Source organism: Lampris incognitus, chromosome 16 (genome assembly GCF_029633865.1).
Source record: "Lampris incognitus isolate fLamInc1 chromosome 16, fLamInc1.hap2, whole genome shotgun sequence".
In the NCBI taxonomy this organism is placed as follows: domain Eukaryota; kingdom Metazoa; phylum Chordata; class Actinopteri; order Lampriformes; family Lampridae; genus Lampris; species Lampris incognitus.
The window spans coordinates 23,773,049-23,795,537 of NC_079226.1; the positions used below are offsets into that span (position 1 = coordinate 23,773,049).

At 43.5% G+C, this 22,489-nt stretch overlaps 1 protein-coding gene across 1 annotated transcript; it reads right to left on the reverse strand.

Annotated features, from left to right (window-relative positions):
• Positions 1–21,101: 21,101 nt before the first annotated feature.
• Positions 21,102–22,223, reverse strand: htr1b (5-hydroxytryptamine (serotonin) receptor 1B). The gene has a single exon (XM_056296204.1). The coding sequence runs from the start codon at positions 22,221–22,223 to the stop codon at positions 21,102–21,104; it is 1,122 nt and encodes a 373-aa protein (XP_056152179.1).
• Positions 22,224–22,489: the final 266 nt, after the last annotated feature.

Sequence of the window (22,489 nt, forward strand, 5' to 3'; positions counted from 1 at the left end):
CAGCTTTATGCAGTACTGTACACTCAGCTCCCCGTCAAACAATACACTTCATTCTTGCTCCGGCTGCAGGGGTTAGTGGGGTTCTTCAGCCCTTCCTTCTGACTGTGGAATGGGACAAAGCCTGATGGTTTCCGCACCTAAATACTGTATGGTATTGGGACAAGGTACACGCACTCTACTGGAGCACTCAATCGAATTCCTTTTCTGGAGCATTTCGCTCTTTAATTATCTGGTTGCGGGGGCTGAAAGCAACAGCTCGTACACACCAGCCAAACCATCAGTATTTCCCTACACTTCTCTCTCCATCTCCTCAAACTTAGACATATACAGTATATAGGCGAGGAAGTCATTTAGACACAGCTGAATGAGTCACTCTTGGTTCCCCCTGCCCTCAAACCAATACACCATGTGTGTGCCCTTCCTGCATCAAGAATACCTTTTGGTGCTTTCCTCTATGTCTTAGCTGGTAGAAAGGTATTGCTTGGAGCTCCTCTGCATATGCTGCTGTCATGTGTTTCTTTGAGGATGAATGAACCAACAGCTCCATAATATATTAGATATGTTCCTTGAGTTACTGCTGTTGTTCCATTTTGCAGAGAAAAAAATCAGTGCAGCCCTTACCAAGGAATCAGTCCTATTTCACGCTGAATTAGCTTCCTCTTTTAATGTCAGGCCCCAAGTCAGTGCACAGCCGCAGACCACAGAGAGAGACCACTGAGGGGTGGTCTCACTCTCTCTTACCAATACCCTGCCAGCTCTCCCTGTTGATAATTGTGTGCTGACTGCTGCTGTCAGTGGAAAATTCAGAATAAGGAACTATGCATTTTACACTTATGCAAACATCACAGTGGAGGACATCAGGGAGTTGGCATTGAATGTCATTTCACGGTTCTCATTTATCACATACATTAGAAATTAGACATTTTATGTCATTGATTTGATGGTGTTTATAATTTCAGTCACTTGATTTGCAGGCTCCCAATTAATTTTATGTTAAAGCCTTTTTGGTTGAATTAAATCAGAAATGAATTACCGAATTAATTAACATGTTCAATCTCTGCTTTCCTTAAAAAAATAACTGTTTAATTATTTTGATGTGTTAATGCTAAGCTGAAGGCAACTGGATTCTTACATTAGTTGTTCTTCTCAGTTCCTTTGACCACAATTAAACATATTGTTCAGTCAGAGGTCTGTACACGTAAGATCATATATTCCACATGTCGCCATGGGATTTTCAGAAGCAGATCTGTGGTGGTCAGGCATCCATTTATGATTGGAATCTGATTTATTCTGGACAGGGTCCTACCTCAGTGTCCATACAAGCAAAGTACAGACACAGAGAAGGAGAACAAGAATTGTAATGTGACACTAGTTAAAATTAACATAACCACTGGAGATGCATGAAAACTACTTTCTGGCCAGGTCCTGATATACAGTGATGTGAACTCGTGAAATACAATCTTTGGGATCAGCTCTGGAAACTCTATTTGAAATTATGAATGTTTTTTCACTGGACTTCACCCCATTTAAGGGAACTTGTTCAAACCACATGTGTCTTAACGGGATGCATATGGTGAAATAGCATTTCACATTTAACTGTTATTTAGGCTTTCAGGTCATGTTTGCACAGGATTAGGGTCAGGGTCATAGGTCATGGTCAGGATTAAGTTAAACATTTTTGGTTCAGTGAGGATTAAGACAAGGTAAAAGTTGGACATTTAATCCGATTTCCCTCCAGCTAATAGCAGACAAACTCAAAGTGTATTGTAATGCAGGGGTCGGCAACCTATGGCATGCGTGCCCACAGTGGCACGCGAGGCCATTAACATGGGCACGTGGAGCAGTTCAATTAAAAAAAAATTCAATATACCTTTTTTAGTAAAAATTATTTTAATATAAAGTATAGCCTATCTGTGAACTAAAGAACAATTCGATTTAAAATAATTCTGAAATAATTAATTAGCCTCAAAATACACCATTGTTTTTGACAGCAAGCAAGCGCTCACAAGTGACGTGGTCTATCATCCCCCTCCTCCCCCTCCCTCTGATCTGCCCAGAGTGCAGAATTACAGCGGTAGTGAAAATGTAGCATAGCTAGCTAGCTTTCGTTTTTGTTTGTTTGTTTGTTTGTTTGTTGTTGTTTTTCTTTTTGCATTATGTCAAGAACTGACGATGGCAGAAGCAAAAAAAAGTACGTTGTCTCATATTCGCCTCTTTCAGTGGTCTTGGAAAAATGAATTCGCATTTATTTCACGAAAGGACCGAGCTTTGTGCACTCTCTGCTGTGAAAATGTTGTGTGTCTAACTTAAAGTGTGAAACGTCATTTGAAACAAGGCATGAGAAAAACTTCAAAGATAAGGCTGATAAGGCTGAGTCAATCCAGAGGGCAGCGGCCCAGTACGGGAAGCAAAGCAGCGTGTTTACAACCCAATGTGCCGCCCGAAACCAAGCCACAGAGGGAAGCTATGAAGTCATGCAGTGCATTGCTTAACACGGGTAACCATTCTCCGGTGGAGAGTATATAAAGGAGGCTTTTCTCAGCAGTTCGGGGGTCATATTTGATTGGTTACCAAACAAAGACACAATCATCAACAGGATCAAAGAAATGCCCGTTTCTGTGAGAACTGTAGAGAGGCGCATTACAGCTGAAAACGTAAGGCCAACTCTTCGTTGAAAGCTGCGTCGGTATTCAGCGTAGGCCTTGGTGAGGGTGTGGATGTAAACAACGTTCTACATCTAACAGTGGTTACCAGATATTGTGACAAACAATTGTATTTAGAGATTTAATTAATTTTCTTTTGCATCCTTGTAAGTTTCATACATTTGCAAAAACAAAAAAACAAAGTGTGTGTGTAGAGCGCAGATCTTTTGGCATGAGGATGGATGGATGAATCTAGACAGGGAGACAAGTCGCAACAGTAAATAAACAAATAGATAAATGCTCACTATGAAAATGAACTGGCACTCGGGTCTGTGTTTTTAAACTTTGTAAAGTGACATCCAAAAGGTTGCCGACCCGTGTCGTAATGCGAGTGAATACTGATAAACAAGGTTTTGTTACTTTCAACAGGATTTGTAACACATTGGTCTTGTTGCTGACTTGCTGAGTTAATTATGCATTGTTGACTTTAACATGCATTGTTTGTACTTAAGACTCTTAAATATATCTCCTTTGGGGAAACAACGCAAGCTGGCTTCTATCAACATGATATTCACATGGGCAATGACTTCCTCCCACTGGCCAATGACTTGAATCATTGTCCAATTAGAAGGGTCAGTTTTAATTATGCAACAGAGGGAAAGTGGCATTGGCCAGCTGTCAGACGTGATTATTTTATTAGGGGATACAGTGTGTGTATATGTGTGTGTGTGTGTGTGTGTGTGTGTGTGTGATAAAAATGCCTAGTTATTATATGATGCTCAGCATATGTGTGCTCATGCTTGTTCTGCCATACATGTGCATGTGTATGCGCACAAATTGAATTGAGAGAATGCTCCAAGTAGCGCCAGTTAAACATGGCTGAGTAAAAATTAACAATGTAAATATTTTGTTTAGCAAGAATCTAATGTTGGTTTATTTTTGAGGGGGGGGGTTCATTTAAGGTTTACTGTTGGTTGTTGAGTTACAACAGGAAAGGAATTTTCTGTCATGAGTTTCTACTCTGCGGGTGGATGAATATTAGGCACAATAAATATATGAAAAGGAAGATATGATCTATAAAAGCGTTTGGCACCTATTTCCATTATGTTCTCAGCTTGATTCTTCCTTCTGGTCGAAGACTAAGTAAGACCAGAGGCAAACAGCTACCACCTAATATTAGATAGTCACCCGTCTTATCTCGCTCAGTTGGGAGAATCCATTCTGGGCTCATCCCAGTATGATCCACTCTACTAGATTTGCAGCAGTGAAAATACTACACCCAGTATGGTGTCTGACTGCTTGTGCCAGAACCCAACTGTGGGACCTGATGCTACAGTTTAGACGTGACAGTCTTCTTACTCCTAGATAATCTATGATGCAGACTGTATGTACTTGTAGTAGCCACCAGGTTAATGCCAGTGAGCTGTGCAGTTTGTAAACCCATTTACACCTTACACCTTTTAACTCTTGTGTAGCCGTTGGATGTCACTGGGAAGCTCACACATTGTAACCCCCTGCCTTAGTTAAGGGTGTTAAGTACAGTGCCTCATTGGGCATCAGCAGTCACATATACAGTGTGTAGGACTACAGCCAATGGTTATTTTCATAATTGTATTATTGTTTTGTTATCAGTTTTTGATTAATTGATTAATCATTTTGTCCAGCAAATGTCGAAAATAATCACAAATGCCTATCACAAGTGATCTGCTGAAACTGTGCACTTAGTCTGACCAGCAGCCAAAAAATAATAATTTAAAGTATTCATTTCATAATGATATGAACTGGAGGAAGGCAATTATTAGCGTTTGTGAACCTGTAACCACCAGACGTTTAGTATTTTTACTTTATAAATAACTAGAACAATGAATCAGATCAGGTTTTTCTATTTCTCGTTTCACTTGTCAATTACTTAGAAGAGCAGGAATTGATACTATCGTATGTCTATACAATAAGATCTATCAATGTCCACCTTCATTCAAGTACGAAGTGACGTTTTACAAGCACCCAATGTTAAAACTGACTGTATACAGTACAGTTGAATCTCTCCCCATAGATAATGGTGTCCAGCAGCGTATCAGAGTGTGCTAAGGCACCAACAGAGGGCAGCATGTCTAATCATCCTTGCAGGAGACAAAGCCACAACTGTATGAAGTCAGTGTACAGGTCGATGTACATACATGTTAAATATTGAAACGGACAAATAACTCTTTCAGAAATAAACCTCTTATTTCTCAAGCCACTTTTAACGCGAACTCATGACCCAATTCATTTTTAAGCACTTGATTATGATAAACCTCTGGACATTTTTTAAAAGTGGAAATCAATAATCTCTGTTGATGAACTGAACAGTGAGCCTTTTATTGAGCACGTGACTTGGAATTGGTTAAAAATCCCTCAGACATTAGATGTTAAATGCTCTTACTTTATGTGACAGAAAGGGGTTTTTATTTGTTGGATGGTGGAAAGCACCTCTATATTTGAGTTTCTCTCTCATTTTAGGGTTAATTACTACCTGATGTCTCTGTATACAACAACGCTTCTGAGCTGCAAGAGACATCAGCTGTGTATGTAGCGATGGGGCTCTATCATGAAAATATCATCAGTATCAGATACCTAGAGTAATCAGTGCATTTCAACCAAGGCCGGCTCTAGCCTATTTGCTGCCCTGAGCGAAGTTGTGTGAGCCCCCAACAACCCCTTAATCCAAAACAAGCATGGCTTTACTTAATAAATGGTACTACGTTTGTCCAGATATTTTCAAAGTGACCCTGTGGCGGAGTTATAGTAATGATGTCTGATTTACAATTCCAATTTACTATGTACAGCTTCATTTAGTAGATGCTTTTATCCAAAGTGACGTACATCTGAGAGCTGATACAACACAAGCAAGGATCTAGGCAGGACAGAACAACACGAGTACATGCCATTAAGCTAAGTTCGAGTCCTATCAGACATTAATGATGTCTGATTTAATAATTAAACCTAATGTTACTTAATAGGTAGGCTAACACCCAATTGTTAAAAAGTAAACACTTTTCATAGACCAAGATTTATCGGTCAAAACACAGCCCTATCATTTTCCACTGACGATGCACAATAAAACATTTAAACGAATGAAACAATTACTGATGCCGGAGAAAGAGTGTATAATAGTTCAGTTTTATTCTCCTACCAGGGGACACGTTTATGTTGTCTTTTGCTTTAATTCCACAAACCGATTATTTTGGATCAAAATACTTGATCAGAAAAGTCAAACATGACCTATTTTATAGTGCACAGAAAATGCCAACGACAGTTTAGCATAAAAATAGCTAGCTTGCTAGCATATATAATTTTAGCTTCCTTTTGATGACAAAAAAAGTCTGTATCAATTAAAATTTAGTAGCTGTACAAACTCGCCTTTTATATTGGGCTTTTTCCCCCCCCTCCTCTTCTTCCTTTCTGTTTTCTCCCCTCTGCCCTTCTTCCTCTCTGTTTTCTCCCCTCTGCCCCTCACAACTTTGTTCTTTTCATTGATGCACACTTGGCACGCTCTCAAAAGGGGATGATTGACGGTGTGCCCTGTGTGTATCGTCGTGTGTGATTAGAAGAGAGGAGGGGCCGACGGTGGACTAGAGAGGACTTCCCAGCATGCCCTGGGGTGCACGCTCGCTTCCATTTGTGTCATTTTGGAGTTGTTATTTGAGTTATTATTTTTAGGAAATGTGTTACGTGTTATTGTGGTAATTATCTGAAGTGATTCATGCCAGAATATGTGATTTGGCCGCTTATGTGCATTATTGGTACGAAACCATGGCGTTAGAGGTGGTTGCATTCCTGTATCACGTATGTGTTGAGCTTAAGTTGGAAACGCTTTCTTTGAAGGAATGTGTCAAAAAGTAGCGATTTCTGTTACTGGTGATTCTGAACCCAGCTGTCATCCAAATGGGAAAGGAAAAAAAATCCCCACCCCCAGTTTGCGCCCCTACCAACAGATGGCGCCTGTCGCCAATGCCTAAAGCCGGCCCTGGTTTTAACTGTGTTCAGTGGTTTTCAAATGCACATTTCATTTGGTGCACTACTCGTGGTCACAACACTTCTGGTTCAACCACTATGGAATTCCATTTTAACCCCGGCTGTAATATCCATCTTTTCTGACATAGTTGAGGTAGAAAAAATGGAAAGTGGTTGAAAATTGCCCTGGATAGAGGTAGCCGCAGTGTCAGTTACTAGCATAATTCTCTCTGTCATGCAAGAAACTGAATGACCCAAAACTGAGACAAGGAAGGTTTGCATGGAGCTGCTGCCATTCACCTCTCCAATGCCACAAATGCACACAAGCACAAGGACGTTGCATGCATGCACACAAACACAAGCACTCACTGGATTCATTCTCTCCCTGTCTTCCACATCGCTGCATAGATCTCAGCTTGGCTCCATTGTGCATGGTTCAATACAGGGTCCCTGTTTACAGCACATTAGAACAGAATAGAACTAGCGCAGAATAGAGCGGAATAGAATAGAATTCTATTGATATGTTTAACCTAGAGGTTTTGGCTTTGTGATAGTGGGGTGCGGCGTAGCCTCGGCTGCAAGCGGAGAGAGAGAGGGGGCGCGGGAGAGCAGATGCGATGGCGGTTGATTAGTGATTAGCCTCAGGTGTACTCATTTGACATGCTATGCTTTATTTATATTCTGCAGTGAGGCTGGGTCCTGGACTGACACACGGTCAGAGTGAATATACATGCGGGAGACACAAAGAGACAGAGAGAGAGAGAGAAGGAGAGAGAGAAGAACAGAGAGGCTCCTGGCACAGAGAGGAGCAGACCGGACCGCTGAGCAGCACCGGCCCGTGCAACATGCAAACAAAGACAGTTGTAAATAGTTCAGGAAATAAAAACTCTTGTGTTTCCGCCAAACCTGTGTCCGTCCTCCATCTGTGAATCCTTCCGTGGCACGAGCCTCGCGACAGGCCTCTTTATCCCCATTACTGCCATTACATCACCCACTACCTCCTCAACCTCACTGACAGCTCACCTCCCTCGGCAGGGGGCTCTGCAAAGATTTAGAGCTCTTTTCATAGACATGGATTAAGCCTTATCACGGACTAAGACCTTTTTTTCTTTTCCAATGGGGTTCTCAGTAACAAAACAAAAACAAAAACAAAAAACAAATGTGGACTCTTAAGACAATGTTTAATCCGTGTTTACAGGGCTGATTCTTTATGCTTCAGAGGCTTAAGTACTGTTGAAAGAGGGATTTGTGGGCGTGAGGAAGAAACTTTGTCCCTCTGCAAGAGAGACAAAGACAATTTCTCGGGGTTTTTTTTTCTCTCTTCGCCTTAAAGAAAACTTCTTCATACCTATAATGTTTGTGAAGACACATTCTGTTTGCCTGCTCTAACCTCCACCGGGGGACATAGATAACACAATAAGAATTTTCCTGGAAAATACTCTCATTTGATATTCTTCTTTCAGCTGGGTTTGATATTTAACAACGCCGAGCGAACAATAGCTCCCTCTGGACCATCCTCAGCTAGCCGCCATTGAGCAGCCAGTGTAGAACGTGTATCTCCATCTAAAAGAAGAGACAGTGGGGGTGGGGTGGACGGGGGGGCAGGTGGGAGGGGAAAGAAGTTAAAAAAAAAAAGCTCACTAAATAATTGATTCTATGCGACGAGCCTAAAACACAGATTTTATCTTGAGTTCAGAGCAGTTCTGACCTGCTGAATCACTGCTGGTGTTTTCGGTCTCTGAAAATGCAAAGAAAAAAAACCACACAAAAGCTTTATTAAAATGTATGAATGCAAGTTCCACATATTAAGTTTTGAGCCTGATGGGCTGCACAATCACATCAAACCTTCATTTAAGATAGGATGACAGAAAGCAAGGACGGTGACCAAGCAGACAATTACTCTGCTTAACAAAGCCTATCAAAACAACAGGGAAGATATGGATTGACCTTCATGAACCTCCAAAGACCTGGGATGGATGAGCCTCTAGTTGAGATAACTTAATAAAAGTTTATATGGAAATGCTGGAGCCAGAACAAACAGAGATAGTGTATCCTAGGCGCTGAACAATATTAAAGCCTGATTAGATTAAATAACCAAGAAAAAGGCAATACTAAATGGTTTGCGTCTGGGAAATCTCTCTCAGATATACGATGATTGAACAGACTTCATAATAGATGTGATTAAACATTGGCATCCGCAGGCTTTTTTGAATAGGTGGAAGTGTTCTGACTGCTGTTAAAAACAACCTGCCATGTGCTTCACATCCAGCACGTAGCTAGGTAGCTATACGTGCTGGATGGACTTATTTGGTAAAGTGGTCGTTACTACAAATAAGCACATGGTGTCAGGGTAGTGTAGCGATCTAATCCATTGCCTACCAACATGGGGAGCGCCTGTTCAAATCCCAGTGTTTCCTCCGGCTTGGTCAGACATCCCTACAGACACAATTGGCTGTGTCTGCAGGTGGGAAGCTGGATGTCTTGCATGTGTGTCCTGGCCGCTGCACCAGCATCTTCTCTGGTTGGTCAGGGCACCTGTTCGGGGGGGAGGGGAATCTGGGGGGAATAGCGTGATCCTCCCACGTGCTACGTCCCCCTGATGAAACTCCTCACTGTCAGGTGAAAAGAAGCAGCTGGTGACTCAACATTTATCAGAGGAGGCATGTGGTAGTCTGCAGCCCTCCCTGGATTGGCAGAGGGGGTGGAGCAGCGACCAGGACAGCTCAGAGAGCGGGGTGATTGGCCAGGTACAATTGGCACGTAGGTTTTAGCAGCAGCACAACAAAGGCATGATGCACTCTTAAACATTCAAAGGACTCGACCATTGACAGGTGAAATCCCCGAGACCATGTCCAGGCCTTGTCTATGTGTTCTTTTAGAGGTGCCGGTGCAAAGGCCCAAGAGCACTCCCACCACCAGTCCCCACTGGACAGTGGGTAAAAGGCTCAGTTCTCATGCTACTTAGGAAGGAGATGAAACTGTGGCTCCTGGTATCCAGAAAAAAAATGGATCCCATTCATCATGTTCCCCATAGGCAGAGTTCATTTTCTATGGCAGAGAGGTAATGAAACACGTGAATCAGGGAGTGGGCCAGAGTGACATGCAGAGATAGAAAAAAAAAGAGTAGACAGTGAGAGAAAGGAGGAGAATGGAGGAAAAGGAGTAATTCAAGTGCACAAGAAGAAGAAGAAGGAAAGATAGGGAGAGGTCCAGGGGTAAAGAGAAAGACGAGGGGAGAGAGAGGGAGAGTCAAGAGAGAAAGCGGGGGCATGAGAAAGAGGTGAATGAGAAGGAAAATTGAGGAGCGGGGACAGGTGGAGAATAGGAAAGCAAAAGCGCAGGATGAATCTGGAGGAACACAGAGGCATGATGGATTGGGGAAACAAAGGAAAGCATGGCGAGAGACGGAGATGGAGGTCAGGCCAGCTGACATCACATCAGGGATGTGTTCCTGTCTCAGCGGATTTAAAGCTCTGCAAGCTAGTGGTGCTCGACAGTGCCACACCTGCTTAAAAGCCACCGGGAGGCTGCAGTATGACACAGGCAGCACAGACATCATGACTAAACCATGGCAGGATATATGCCTGTCAGTCTGTTACTGGCTGTGTCGCGATTCCTGCTTCAGCCCTGGGTGTGTTCCCCTTACCCATTCTGTCTCCGTCCCTGCCCTCAGCCCTTCAGCACTCTCTACTCTAGGCTTCGCCATTCCTCCACCTGTCCACCAGATACCCCTGGACTTTCCTTCTGGTTTATCCCACCCACCTGCTCACCTGTTCCCACTTGGTAATTGTTTGTACCAGCTACCCATTCCCTCATCACCTCCTCAGTACTTATACCGGTTTCAGTTATCCATTCCCTACCAGCTCGTTATGGACGCTTTTGTTCTCGCCAACATGACCCTGATCCTGATTCCGCCTGTTCCTGTTCTTGTTCCTGCCCTATCCTTTGGTTTAGACCTTAAGCCTGTTTTCAACCTGCCTGATTTGAGATTTGACTTGTTCGCCTGTTTCCCATTCCCCACTGATGAACTGTAAGCCTGTCATTTGTGTTTTGAGCATTAAAGCCCCTTCATTCAACCTGTCTTGTCTTCCGGGTCTACATCACTTGTCGCAACTGGCTGCCACAGGTGCATGAAGCCAAGGCATAATGTCGTAACTCGAGTTTTGCACTTTGACGAGGTTCATTCCACCGTCCTATTGCACCTACTTTTCAAAATCTCCAGTATAGCTAATACCAGAAACGAATTTAGAAATTTTGATGTGATGTTCTCAGAAATGAGTGAGGCAAAGCAGATGGTGGTTTCATATCTCATATGCTGCCAAAATCGTGTGTGTGCGTGTGTGTGTGTGTGTGCGTGTATTTGATTTCCAGATGAATTGGAGCAGACACATTTCTAAACATGCCAGAATGAGAGCAAAGAGCGCCAGCATTGCATCCCTGAGTGCTTGTTTTGCTTCCATACATGTGAATAGTGCTGTCAGGCAAAAATAATGCCATGTTTTTACGGATACTATCAATTTTCAACAGCAACATATATTTTGGGTTAAGAAAAAATAGGCAAAAATGTTGATTTGCAACCTTAGCATTGGACTCAGTTGACCTTGTTACTTTGACCTTGCATGTCATTCATCGCTTTTTAAAATTTCATAATTATTGATGTATATGTGTTATTAATGTATATGTGACACATGTCAGGGAGGTTGAGGACAACGTGGCTCCACTTTAACCTCCAGAATTTATGATGCTGTGAATCTGATCACATGCACTTGTTTAGAGGTTCCAGGCCATTTGCTGTATTTTGCTCTGTTCAAATTGTCCACATGATCTCATAAAGGACAGAGAAGATAGATGCATTGTAAAATGATTCTCCGGCAGTATTGTTGCAGTCTGCAGTGTCCTTTTTTTTTTTTTTTTTTTTAACAGTGATAAGAATATGCCGACGAGACTTGATTTCATAGCAGCGTGTTTTTATTGTTATTTTTATCATAGGTTTTTCATTTGGAAGTTAATGGGCACATATCTCTGACATGTTTATCGATGAAAAGGAAATCACGCCGGTTTGAATGTGAGAAGTACCGTTTGCTGCATTTTGACAAGTCATATGAACAAGTTTCTGCTTGTCAACATGTCAAGTTAAATGCCTCCATAGACTCTTCCAACAAAGCATGGGTGTCATGAAATACTCTGCAGAACACTGCCAAACAGTAGAAATGCATTAAAGACAATGCAAACAAATCTCATTCAAATATGCACGGCCAAAGCTTGTGCCTATATTTGTAATGGTTTGCAAGTGTGTGTGTGTGTGTGTGTGTGTGTGTGTGTGTGTGTGTGTGTGTGTGTGTGTGTGTGTGTGTGTGTGTGTGTGTGTGTGTGTGTGTGTGTGTGTGTGTGTGCTTGCATAACATGTACATATATATGTATGTGTGTAAAATGTATGGATATAATCAGAAGCTCCCCAATATGACAAGGAAGGAGCTAAAAGTGCAGAACAAAGTGCCTTCGGTGATTTTATGTAGATCGTAGCCCTTGAAAATGGCTGAGCCTTGACTTGAATACTAAGACAGTGCTTGACTTTCACAGGAGGGAACCTTGTTTAGAAGGGAGGAGGTCCTATAAGGCAATGTTCTCCACTAGAACAAGGAATGACAAGAAGCTGATGGTCTAATAGCTTTTTACGTGAACCGTAAAAGAGTAGAATTAAGTTTTGTCATGCAAATAGCTTCTGTGACATTTTGTGTTGCTACAAATTGTGGGGGGAAAAAGATACGCAAACATGCCTGTCAGGTTTCCGACTGAATGTGGTTTCTTGTGGTTGATATCAAAAGGTTAATAGACAATATGTAAATTATCCCAGAGGTGAGGGAAAAGCCTCATTTATATTCTTCCAGACTCTAGCTAAGGCAAAATGCCATCCATGTGTGATATTCTTTTCCACTTGTGTTCCTTAATTATCACCAGAGTTGCTATCAGATAACTTTAATGAATCTTGTGACTTAATGTATAAAACGATTGCTAACAAGAAAAAAAATCATCTATTTTATTTTATGATTATTCTCTGTAACTTTGGTTTATGGCATCAAACCAGGTGTGTGTGTGTGTGTGTGTGTGTGTGTGTGTGTGTGTGTGTGTGTGTGTGTGTGTGTGTGTGTGTGTGTGTGGTTATTTGTGTGTCAAGTCAAGTCAATTTTATTTGTATAACTCAATACCACAAATTACAAATTTCCTTTAGGGGGCTTTACAGCAACACAACATCCTGTGCTTAGACCCTCACATCAGATAAGGAGCAACTCCCTAAAAAAAAAACACAAAAAATAGAAATAAACCTCAGGGAGAGGAACAGAAGAGTTTATATCTTTGTAAAGCACTTTGTAAAATTGTTTTAGGAAAGTGCTCTATAAATAATAAAGTTATTATTATCATTATCTCATCTCGTCTCATCTCATCTCATCATCAGCCACTTCTCTGGGGTCGAGTCGCGGTGGCAGCAAGCTAAGTAGGGCACTCCAGACGTCCCTCTCCCCCCAACGCCCTCCAGCTCCTCCTGGGGGATCCCAAGGTGTTCCCAGGCCGGATTGGACATGTAGTCCCTCCAGCAAGTTCTGGGTCTACCCCGGGGTCTCCTCCCAGTTGGATGTGCCCGGAAAACCTCCAAAGGAAGGCACCCAGAAGGCATCCTAATCAGATGCCTGAACCACCTCAACTAGCTCCTTTCGACGCGAAGGAGCAGCGGCTCTACTCCGAGCTCCCTCCAGATGTCCGAGCTTCTCACCCTATCTCTGAGGCTGAGCCCAGACACCCTACGGAGGAAACTCATTTCAGCCACTTGTATCCACGATCTCACCCTTTCAATCAATACCCAAAGCTCATGACCATGGGTGAGGGTTGGAATAAAGATTGGCAGGTAAATTGAGAGCTTTGCCTTCCAGCTCAGCCCCTTCGTCACCACAACAGTCCGGTACAACGTCCGCATTACTGCTGATGCTGTACTAATCCGCCTGTCAATCTCCCGCTCCATCCTTCCCTCACTCATGAACAGGACCCTGACATATTTGAACTCCTTCCCTTGAGGCAACAACTCATTCCCTACCCGAAGGAGCAATCCGCCATTTTTCCGGTAGAGAACCATGGCCTCAGACTTGGAGGTGCTGACTCTCATCCTGGCCATATCACACTCAGCTGCAAACCGGCCCAGTGCACGCTGGAGGTCACGTTCTGATGAAGCCAACAAAACCACGTCATCTGCGAAGAGCAGAAGTGCAATTTTGAGGTTCCCAAAACCGGACACACTCCTCACCTTGGCTGCACCTTGAGATCCTGTCCGTGGTTATCACAAACAGAATCGGAGACAAGGGACAACCTTGGCGGAGTCCGACACCCACCGAAAACGTGTTTGACTTTGTGCCGAGAATGTGGACACAGCTCTCACTTTGGTTATACAAGGACCGGATGGCTTGTAGCAACTGACCCGGTATCCCATACTCCTGCAGTACCTCCACAGAGTGCCCCAGGGTACACCGTCGTAAGCCTTATCCAAGTCGACAAAACTCACATAGACTGGCTGGTCAAACTCCCGCGCCTCCCTCAGCACTTCCACAAGTGTAAAGAGTTGGTCCGTTGTTCCATGGCCAGGACGGAATCCGCATTGTTCTTCTTGGATCCGAGGTTCTACAATCGGCAATATTATTATTAGTATTATTATTACTATCATTATTATTATCATCTCTCTCCCAAGACAGACAGATGTGCAATGGATGTTGTGTGTACGAATAAAACACAATTTACAGAATGCAACATAAAGAGGATAACAATTGTAATGGAATTAAAAGATATATGAAGATATGGTGAGAAGGATGTCGAGCAGTGTCCAGATGCCACCAGAACAGCCTAGGACCTGAGTCACGTGACCACTATCACCATGTAGACCTTACAGGAGGACAGACTACACATGCACACAGGGGAAACTCACATCACACCATTCACATACACGGGAGAAGAGACAAGAAAAAACATTAGTCACACATCAGAGAGAGAGAATGCAACATTGAAACAGGATAACAAAATTACATGGTATATATATATATATATACTATATATACTATATATTACACACACACATATATATATATATATTATATATATTGACACAATGGATTATTTTGCCTCTTATTTATTGACTACTTTCCCTACAGTTGAGTGTTTATTTTAACAAAGTTATATATGTGTGTGTGTGTGTGTGTGTGTGTGTGTGTGTGTATATGTGTACATATATGTATATATATATATATGTGTGTGTATATATATATGTGTGTGTGTGTATGTATATATGTGTACATATATGTATATATGTGTGTGTGTATATGTGTGTGTGTGTGTGTGTGTGTGTGTGTGTGTATATATATATATATATTTCCTCGTCAGGCCAGGACTCTGCAGTCCACACTCATCTACCAGCCAGTGGCCACTCTTTCAAGGATGAGGATGTGCACATCCTTGATAGGGAGGAACGCTGGCTTGAACGGGGAGTCAAAGAGGCCATCTGTGTGACGAGGGAACGACCATCCCTGAACCAAGGAGGGGGCCTAAGAGTACATCTGTCATCATCTTACAATGCTGTGATTGCAAATATTCCCCAACCCTTTGTGAATAGTACATATTGCTGCTGAAAAGTCACGGCAATTTGCATATGAACCTGATCATTGGTTTCGGTTGTTATGCAGCTGTATTTTTTATATTGGTGGGGATACCTGCAGCCAGTCTGAAGAGGTCACGTCTCTCTCCATATGTGTTGTGTCCAGATGAAGTGATTCAACTTTCTGTGATGTCAGGGTTAATCACTGCTCCATATTTACACCTGTTCTTTCAATGCCCCCTCACATGATTTTTCAAGTTGCTCTTGTCACGCCTTGCCCTGCTCACAGCTATTTACCTTACCTAGTCTTAAGTTTTGATCAATGCAATTGTTGCTATGCTGGTTTTGTCTGTTCTGCCTTTTCTTTTTATTTATTTATTTGGTATTTTTTTTGTCGATATTGCCAAGTAAAGGCCTTTTCAGTTTTCAAACTACTACACGTCTCAGCCTTGTTTGTGTCTGCGCCAGAGTCCCAATCAAACTGTGCCAGAAAACAGGTTATCAGGAGGCAGTGGTTCTGCAGTGAAGCAATACAAGTCCACCGAATGAATGAAAAGGTTCGTGATTGCATGCGCACGCACGCACGCACGCATACACACACACACACACACACACACACACACACACACACACACACACACACACACACAAACACACACACACACACACACACAAACCAGTTCATACCATTTGAAACCCAATTTATCCATTCAACTGCTGTGTGGAGTGTAGATGGGTGAAAATGAGCCTGAAAGTGGAGCTAGCCCCCAAACCCTCGTTGGTGACAACCCTACAGTATAGCCTCTTATATTGTCCCTATCAGGCCCTGATAAGGCTGCGAAAATTATTTGTGGTTTTGTCGAAAGCATTGGCTATTCACGTTAAAGAAAATCGTTTCTTCGATGCATTTTCCTTTGAAATGGGTGGATGCTACTAATAATAATGGATTACATTTATATAGCGCTTTAACTAGACACCCAAAGTGCTTCACAGCGAAAGAGGGAAACTCATCTCAACCACCACCAATGTGTAGCACCCACCTGGGTGATGCATGGCAGCCATTTTGTACCAGAACACTCACCACACATCAGCTTGAGGTGGAGAGGAAGGAATCACTGGGGATGACTGGGTGGCCAGATGGAGAGAGCCAGGTGGGGAATTTTGCCAGGACACTGGGGAACCCCATACTCTTTGCGATAAGTGCCACGGTTCTTTAATGACCACAGTGCGTCAGGACCTCGGTTTGACGTCTCATCCGAAGGACGGCATCTCCTACAGCACAGTGTCCCCATCACTGCTCTGGGCATTGGGATTTTTTGTTGTTTATTAGGACCAGAGGGAACACTGCCTCCTACTGGCTCACCAATACCACTTCTTGCAGCAACTCATTTTCTCGGGAGGTCTTCCATCCAAGTACTAGCCAAGCCCACACCTACTTAGCTTCCGTCATTCAGCAGAACCAGGGTACATTCCCATGTTATCTTATTTAGGTTGTCATTTAGCGGCTAGTTTTGGTGACAAACAACTAGTTATCTCTTCTGTAAGAAGTGGGGTTGTTGTGAAGCATCTAGTGTGTTGGTGTAGTGTTCTGTGCCCTGTCACGTCTCACTGGCTAGCACAAATGCGAACAGGAGAGCCGAGCACGTCAGTTTCTCCCTGCCAGTGCATAGCCTCTCCAACAGCAAGCCCTATGTAGTGCCTCCTCTTGGCAACACACGGTAACTGGGTACAACTTGGACCCTGGCTGAACTACAAGGGACTCGGAGGAGGTCTGGCCCCTAGACGTGCGGTACACAGGCCCACCGGTGTGTGGATATTCCCTGATGCCCACGAACCAGCCCCCGGCTATGGGTAAAATAGTGCCACTGCCTAGTGGATACCTCGGGAGAGGAATAGGCTACGGGAGGAAGCCCCAACAGAAAATCAACGTCCACAGTGCTGTTGTTTTTTGTTTTCCTTGCCCTTTTCTATCTGTGTAAGTGGGAGAGTACTGCTGGCGTCATGTGTAGCTGCCACTTCTCCCTCTCGTAGCCCCCCTTCCCATCCGCCCCTGGATGTCTGTGTCATGTATATCTGTTGTCTTGTTTCACCCCGTTCATTGTAAAGCAACTTTGAGTGTTAGAAAAGTGCTACATAAGATTGATTTATTATTATCGTTAATAATAATTATTATTATTATTATCATTATTATCTCTGTACAATTAAATAATGGCAGTCTATAATCCAAGTCAATGTTGGTAAAAACAGTTTTGTTAGATGCAGCATCAACAATTTGGAATAAAGTCATCAACTTCAATAAAGTCATTATGTCTGTCTGCTCTCACAAAAAGATCCACTGACAGTTAATATTCATATCTAATCTGGTTCATACTGTCTGTAATGGACCGTCATGAATTAAAGTCACACCGGATGTATTTAAAGATACATTTACTCTTGCAGAAGAATGAAAACTTGATGTCAACGGATGATAAAGTAACCGTTTGCCACTAGTTAGCGCCAAAAGCGGTTTGTCACGCTTACCAATGAGGGTAGAGGATTTATCACCACCTGATGATTGATCTCACGTTGCAATCTACTCTGGTCTGGAAAACTCACGTCACCTCTAATTGTCATTCATTGTCGTTTCCTTCACAGTCCAAAATGGTTTAATAGATACTCTGCTGATTTGTTTTCTATTCTGTCGATGTCAGCTGTCAACTTTATGGAGGTCATTTATTTACAGCCTTGCAGACTCCGAGCACTCATTGAACAATAATGGACGTTCAGAGCTTTCACGGGAAAAACGGGGATGAAACAAGCTGTTAACTAAAGCTGCATTCGGTGAAAGGATATTTTATTATTTTTATGTTCCTCCTCACTGCAATGTTCCTCACTCCACAGCATTCATATATGACAGACCACTGCTGCTGATCACTGAGCAAGTGAACAAAACAAATAAATAAATAAATAAATAAAAAGTGCATGTGTAATTCATACATCCGGAAGCATTTATCTGAACATGAAGTGAATATAATGTGATGAGGCCCACTAATCTGCTGTTGGACGGGTGGCAGATAAACCGTGCACCTTTTCTTTAGTAACGTGAAATTATGAACTACATTCGCTCAACATCATCAGTCTTGCTGCATAAAATATTCATGTGGTGTATACTGGGTGAACCGTGTGCTCCTCCTCCTTCTCCCCCCCATTTCCCATGTAGAGGATTTGGGTAATGCTGAGATGCTGAGTTAAACTATGTGCTGATAATGCGGCAGAATGCATAGTACTCACTCCTGTGTTTCTAAGGTCAAACACTGCAGCACATGGTGCACGGTGGTGGCCTTATGATGGCAGTCGGTTATGGGTTACATGTCTATTTAATTATCGTTATTACTGTGTTTTAGTTAATCTGAATGTAGTCTCACTGATATTTTTGTCGTTATTTATTCAACATGAAATGTAGGGCTGTGTCAGACATAAAGCTTTACCACAAGCTCTCTCATTCTCTCATTTTGATATATATATGTATACATATATACATATGTATATATGTATAATATATATATATATATATATATATATATAATGAATGGTTTGCAACTAATTCAAACCTATAACTATTAGCATACCGGGGGGGGGGGCTTTCCACTGTCCATTGTCCTCTCTATGAAACAATGAGCAGATTCCTTAATGTCCTTATATGTCTTATGCTGCTGCTGTGGGAAAAAAATAAAAATAAAAAGGACATTTATGTTTGTCAACACTTTGGGCACTGTATGTACTGTATCACTGCAGCATATTACAGAGTATACCTGTTCACTCTTCCATCACGCGTGAAATAAAATTGCCATCGCTGCAGAAAAAGCTGGAAAACATTTCCTATGAATGGTTATCCATCCTCCTTGGCATAATTATCGCCCATGCATTCTGAGCCTGGTGAAAATCCCTAAATGCACAGCAGTACCCCTCTGCATGTGTGTTTGCACAGGTGTGTGTGTGTGTTTTTGTGTGTGTGTACTTGTGCATCTATCTTTGTGTGTGCGTGTGTGCATATCTGACAGTATATGCACTCCTTCCTGTGTATGCACGGTATGCAGTTAATAGCGCATGATGACTTGACTATTCAAGTAAGCCAGCAGACCATATCCTGGACGGGAGCTATACTCTGTGGAGCCACACTGTTCTCATACGGTTCTCATGGCTCATTAAACCGTAACAGGCGTAGCTCATGTCCCGGCGTAGGCGAAGGCAGGCTGGTGAGGGGCCTGGAAGGGCATGGGTGTTGCAAGATGTTCATGAGTTCACGCCTCGGCGAGCACCACTACTGTGCAGCTCTCCGAGATGAGGGTGCAGACGGAGAGATGCCAATGTCAGATGTTTATTACCTCCTCCTTTAATCGACTCCCATTCCACCCCATGTGAATGCCACAAAGAACTGTTCATATGATTTCTGCTGTCGTCTCAATGCCCTGGGTCTGGCTCTCTAATATCTGGTAAGACATTATGATATTGCCAATTTCAACAGTGATCGTGTCAGTGGGAACTATAAGGCTACACATCAGCCAGCTCATGCACAATGCTTCTAACGCGCTAAAAGAATATAACACAGATTAAACAACAACAACAACAACAACAACAACACATTTGTGCACAGACGTGTGCACATATTCAACCCCCCAGGGAAAGATGACGTTATCTTATCCACGTTATCAATGTATAATAGTGGCTAATCTGCACCCCTCCTTGTTTGATTTCACTGATAAAACAAACAAAAAAACGACCCAGCAGATACTTAAGAGCCTTTATTGCACAACATTGTCTGAATTGAACAGATAAATCTCTAACACGGCAGGTTTCGGGGGAAGTTTATTCCAGATGTCAGCGCAGTAAAACCTCCAGCGTTACTTGTGTTCCCTCACCGGCCGGGGCTTAACGTTATGTCCCCTCCAGGCAATAAACCAGTCTGTTGCCCTCAGATGCCAAATCCTTTCAGAAATAAACATATATGAATTACACTTTAAACGTGGCAGCGAACAGACCCATGCACATAGTACACACACGGTAAAACAATGCGGTGTTTGTTCAGCAGAACTGAACCTGGTTCTTCCTCTGCTCCCCACGCTGCCGGGCAAACAGCACCCGCAGTACAGACAGGCTGTTTCTTGTTTGACAGTGATGTGCTGCAAGTCTTTGCTTAACGCCTGGCTCAGCAGGCAGTCGGTTTCTTTACCGGCTGTCTCTTCCGCTGACTGACTGACTGTGCCCTTCCACACGAGAGATGGATAACGTGAGGCAGAGGCAGAAGAGAAGGATAGTTGAGCCTTGACTTTTACAAAGAAAACGACTTTTTTTGTTTAATGATCTTGATGTTATTTAGCCAACTGCAGGGACCAACGGGTGTTAATTGATAATGCGCTTGTGATTTGGTGTACGTACCATCTCTGACACATGGCCCCGTGCTGTCTGCGTCCGGTATTGCTGGAACGCGTTAATGGGTCGTTCGCCACGGGAATAACGCCTCCGTTTCAACGAGTTCACAGAGGAGATCCCATGCAGACGACAAACAACCGACTCTGTGATGCCAGTCACACAACTGGTTTCTACTTCGCATCAAACATCTTATGGCACTGCAGTATGTAGCATTAAGTTCACGTCGATTTGAATGATGCGTAAAGTTGGCTAGTTACGACCCTTCACCATTACGCGCAGCGTACAGCGGCTCTTATCGCGTCACACGAAGACGCACATTCCTGTAAATGGCCATCAGATTTCCAGGGTTTTATTACAATTGAAAAATAAACACAGAAATACTGTTTTGTTTTTATTTTTTTAGAATACACCGGGCTGAGGATAAACCCTCACAACCTGCAGCAGCACCTAAAGCGTACAAGTTTGTGGAAAGCTTTCTTGAAGTCGTCGTTGGACATGGTGTATATGATGGGGTTGATAAGAGAGTTCAGGTAGCCCAGCCAGGTGAAAAAGTCAAACAGCTCAGGGTAGAAGCACGTAACACAGGCGGCCACCACCAGCGTGTAGATGAAAAAGGGCAACCAGCAGACGATATAGGCGCCCAGGATTATTCCCAGCGTCTTGGTGGCTTTCCTCTCGCGGGCGGCGGATATCCGCTTCTTCTCCAGCACCGCGTCCGACACGGTCACTTTGACTTGGTTTTCACTCGCCAGCGACGCGGTGTCGCGCTGGGGAGGTGTTGAGGATCCGGGGGAGTTGGTTAGCAGGTGAACCCAAGTCAGCCTTTTACCTTGCGCCTTCCTGGGCGACTGTTTTAAAATCCGCTTACGCGCCTCGACGTATATCCTCCCGTACAGAGCGATGAGCAGCAGCGTGGGGATGTAGAAAGCCCCGAACGTGGAGTAGATGGTGTAGAAAATGTGGTCCGTGTTGACGTTACAGCTGGTCAACTCCTCCGCTTTCACCTGCCGCCAGAATAGCGGGGGGAGAGAGATGGAGATGGCGATGACCCACACGGTGACTATCATCCCCGCCGCCCGGGCCGGCGTGCGCTTCTTCGCGTACTCAACCGCGTCCGTTATCGCCCAGAACCTATCCAGGGCGATGACGCACAGGTGGAGAATGGATGCGGTGCAACACGTTATGTCCGAGGACAGCCAGATGTCGCAAATAACTTGTCCGAGAGTCCAGGTGTGGATAACCGTGTACAGGATGCACACGGGCATCACCAGGATGGACACCAGCAGGTCGGTGATGGCCAGGGAGGCGATCAGAAAGTTTGCCGGAGTTTGGAGTTTCTTCGACTGCGAGATGACGGCGATGACGAACGCGTTGGACATGGTGGTGGCGAGGGTGATGACGGACAGGATCGCCGCTAGACCGATTTGGTAGACGAGGCCGTCGGTGCTCTCGTCCTGCGTCGTCGGGTTCGCGCTGAACGTGTCATTTGTGGAGTTCACCGTCTGTCCGCCGGAGCCTGGGGTTGGCTCGACTTGACCGGAGCGCTCCATAACTTTTCAGTCTTTAATATTTGATGTCACGTTTGAAGACACTGAGATTTGAAAGATGCATTTTCTCTTACACACAGCTGTCCTCTGAGGGAAATCAAAAAAAAAATCAACCCCCCTTTAGTGCACATCTGGTCATGGAAATTATCAAGTTATTTGCAGAGAGGACGGATTGATGGATTCGTTTCTTCCTCATTTTCTGTCGTTAAAGTAGTCCTTAATAGTCACTAATATAAAACAACTGATTGTGAGGGAAATATCCATTTCTC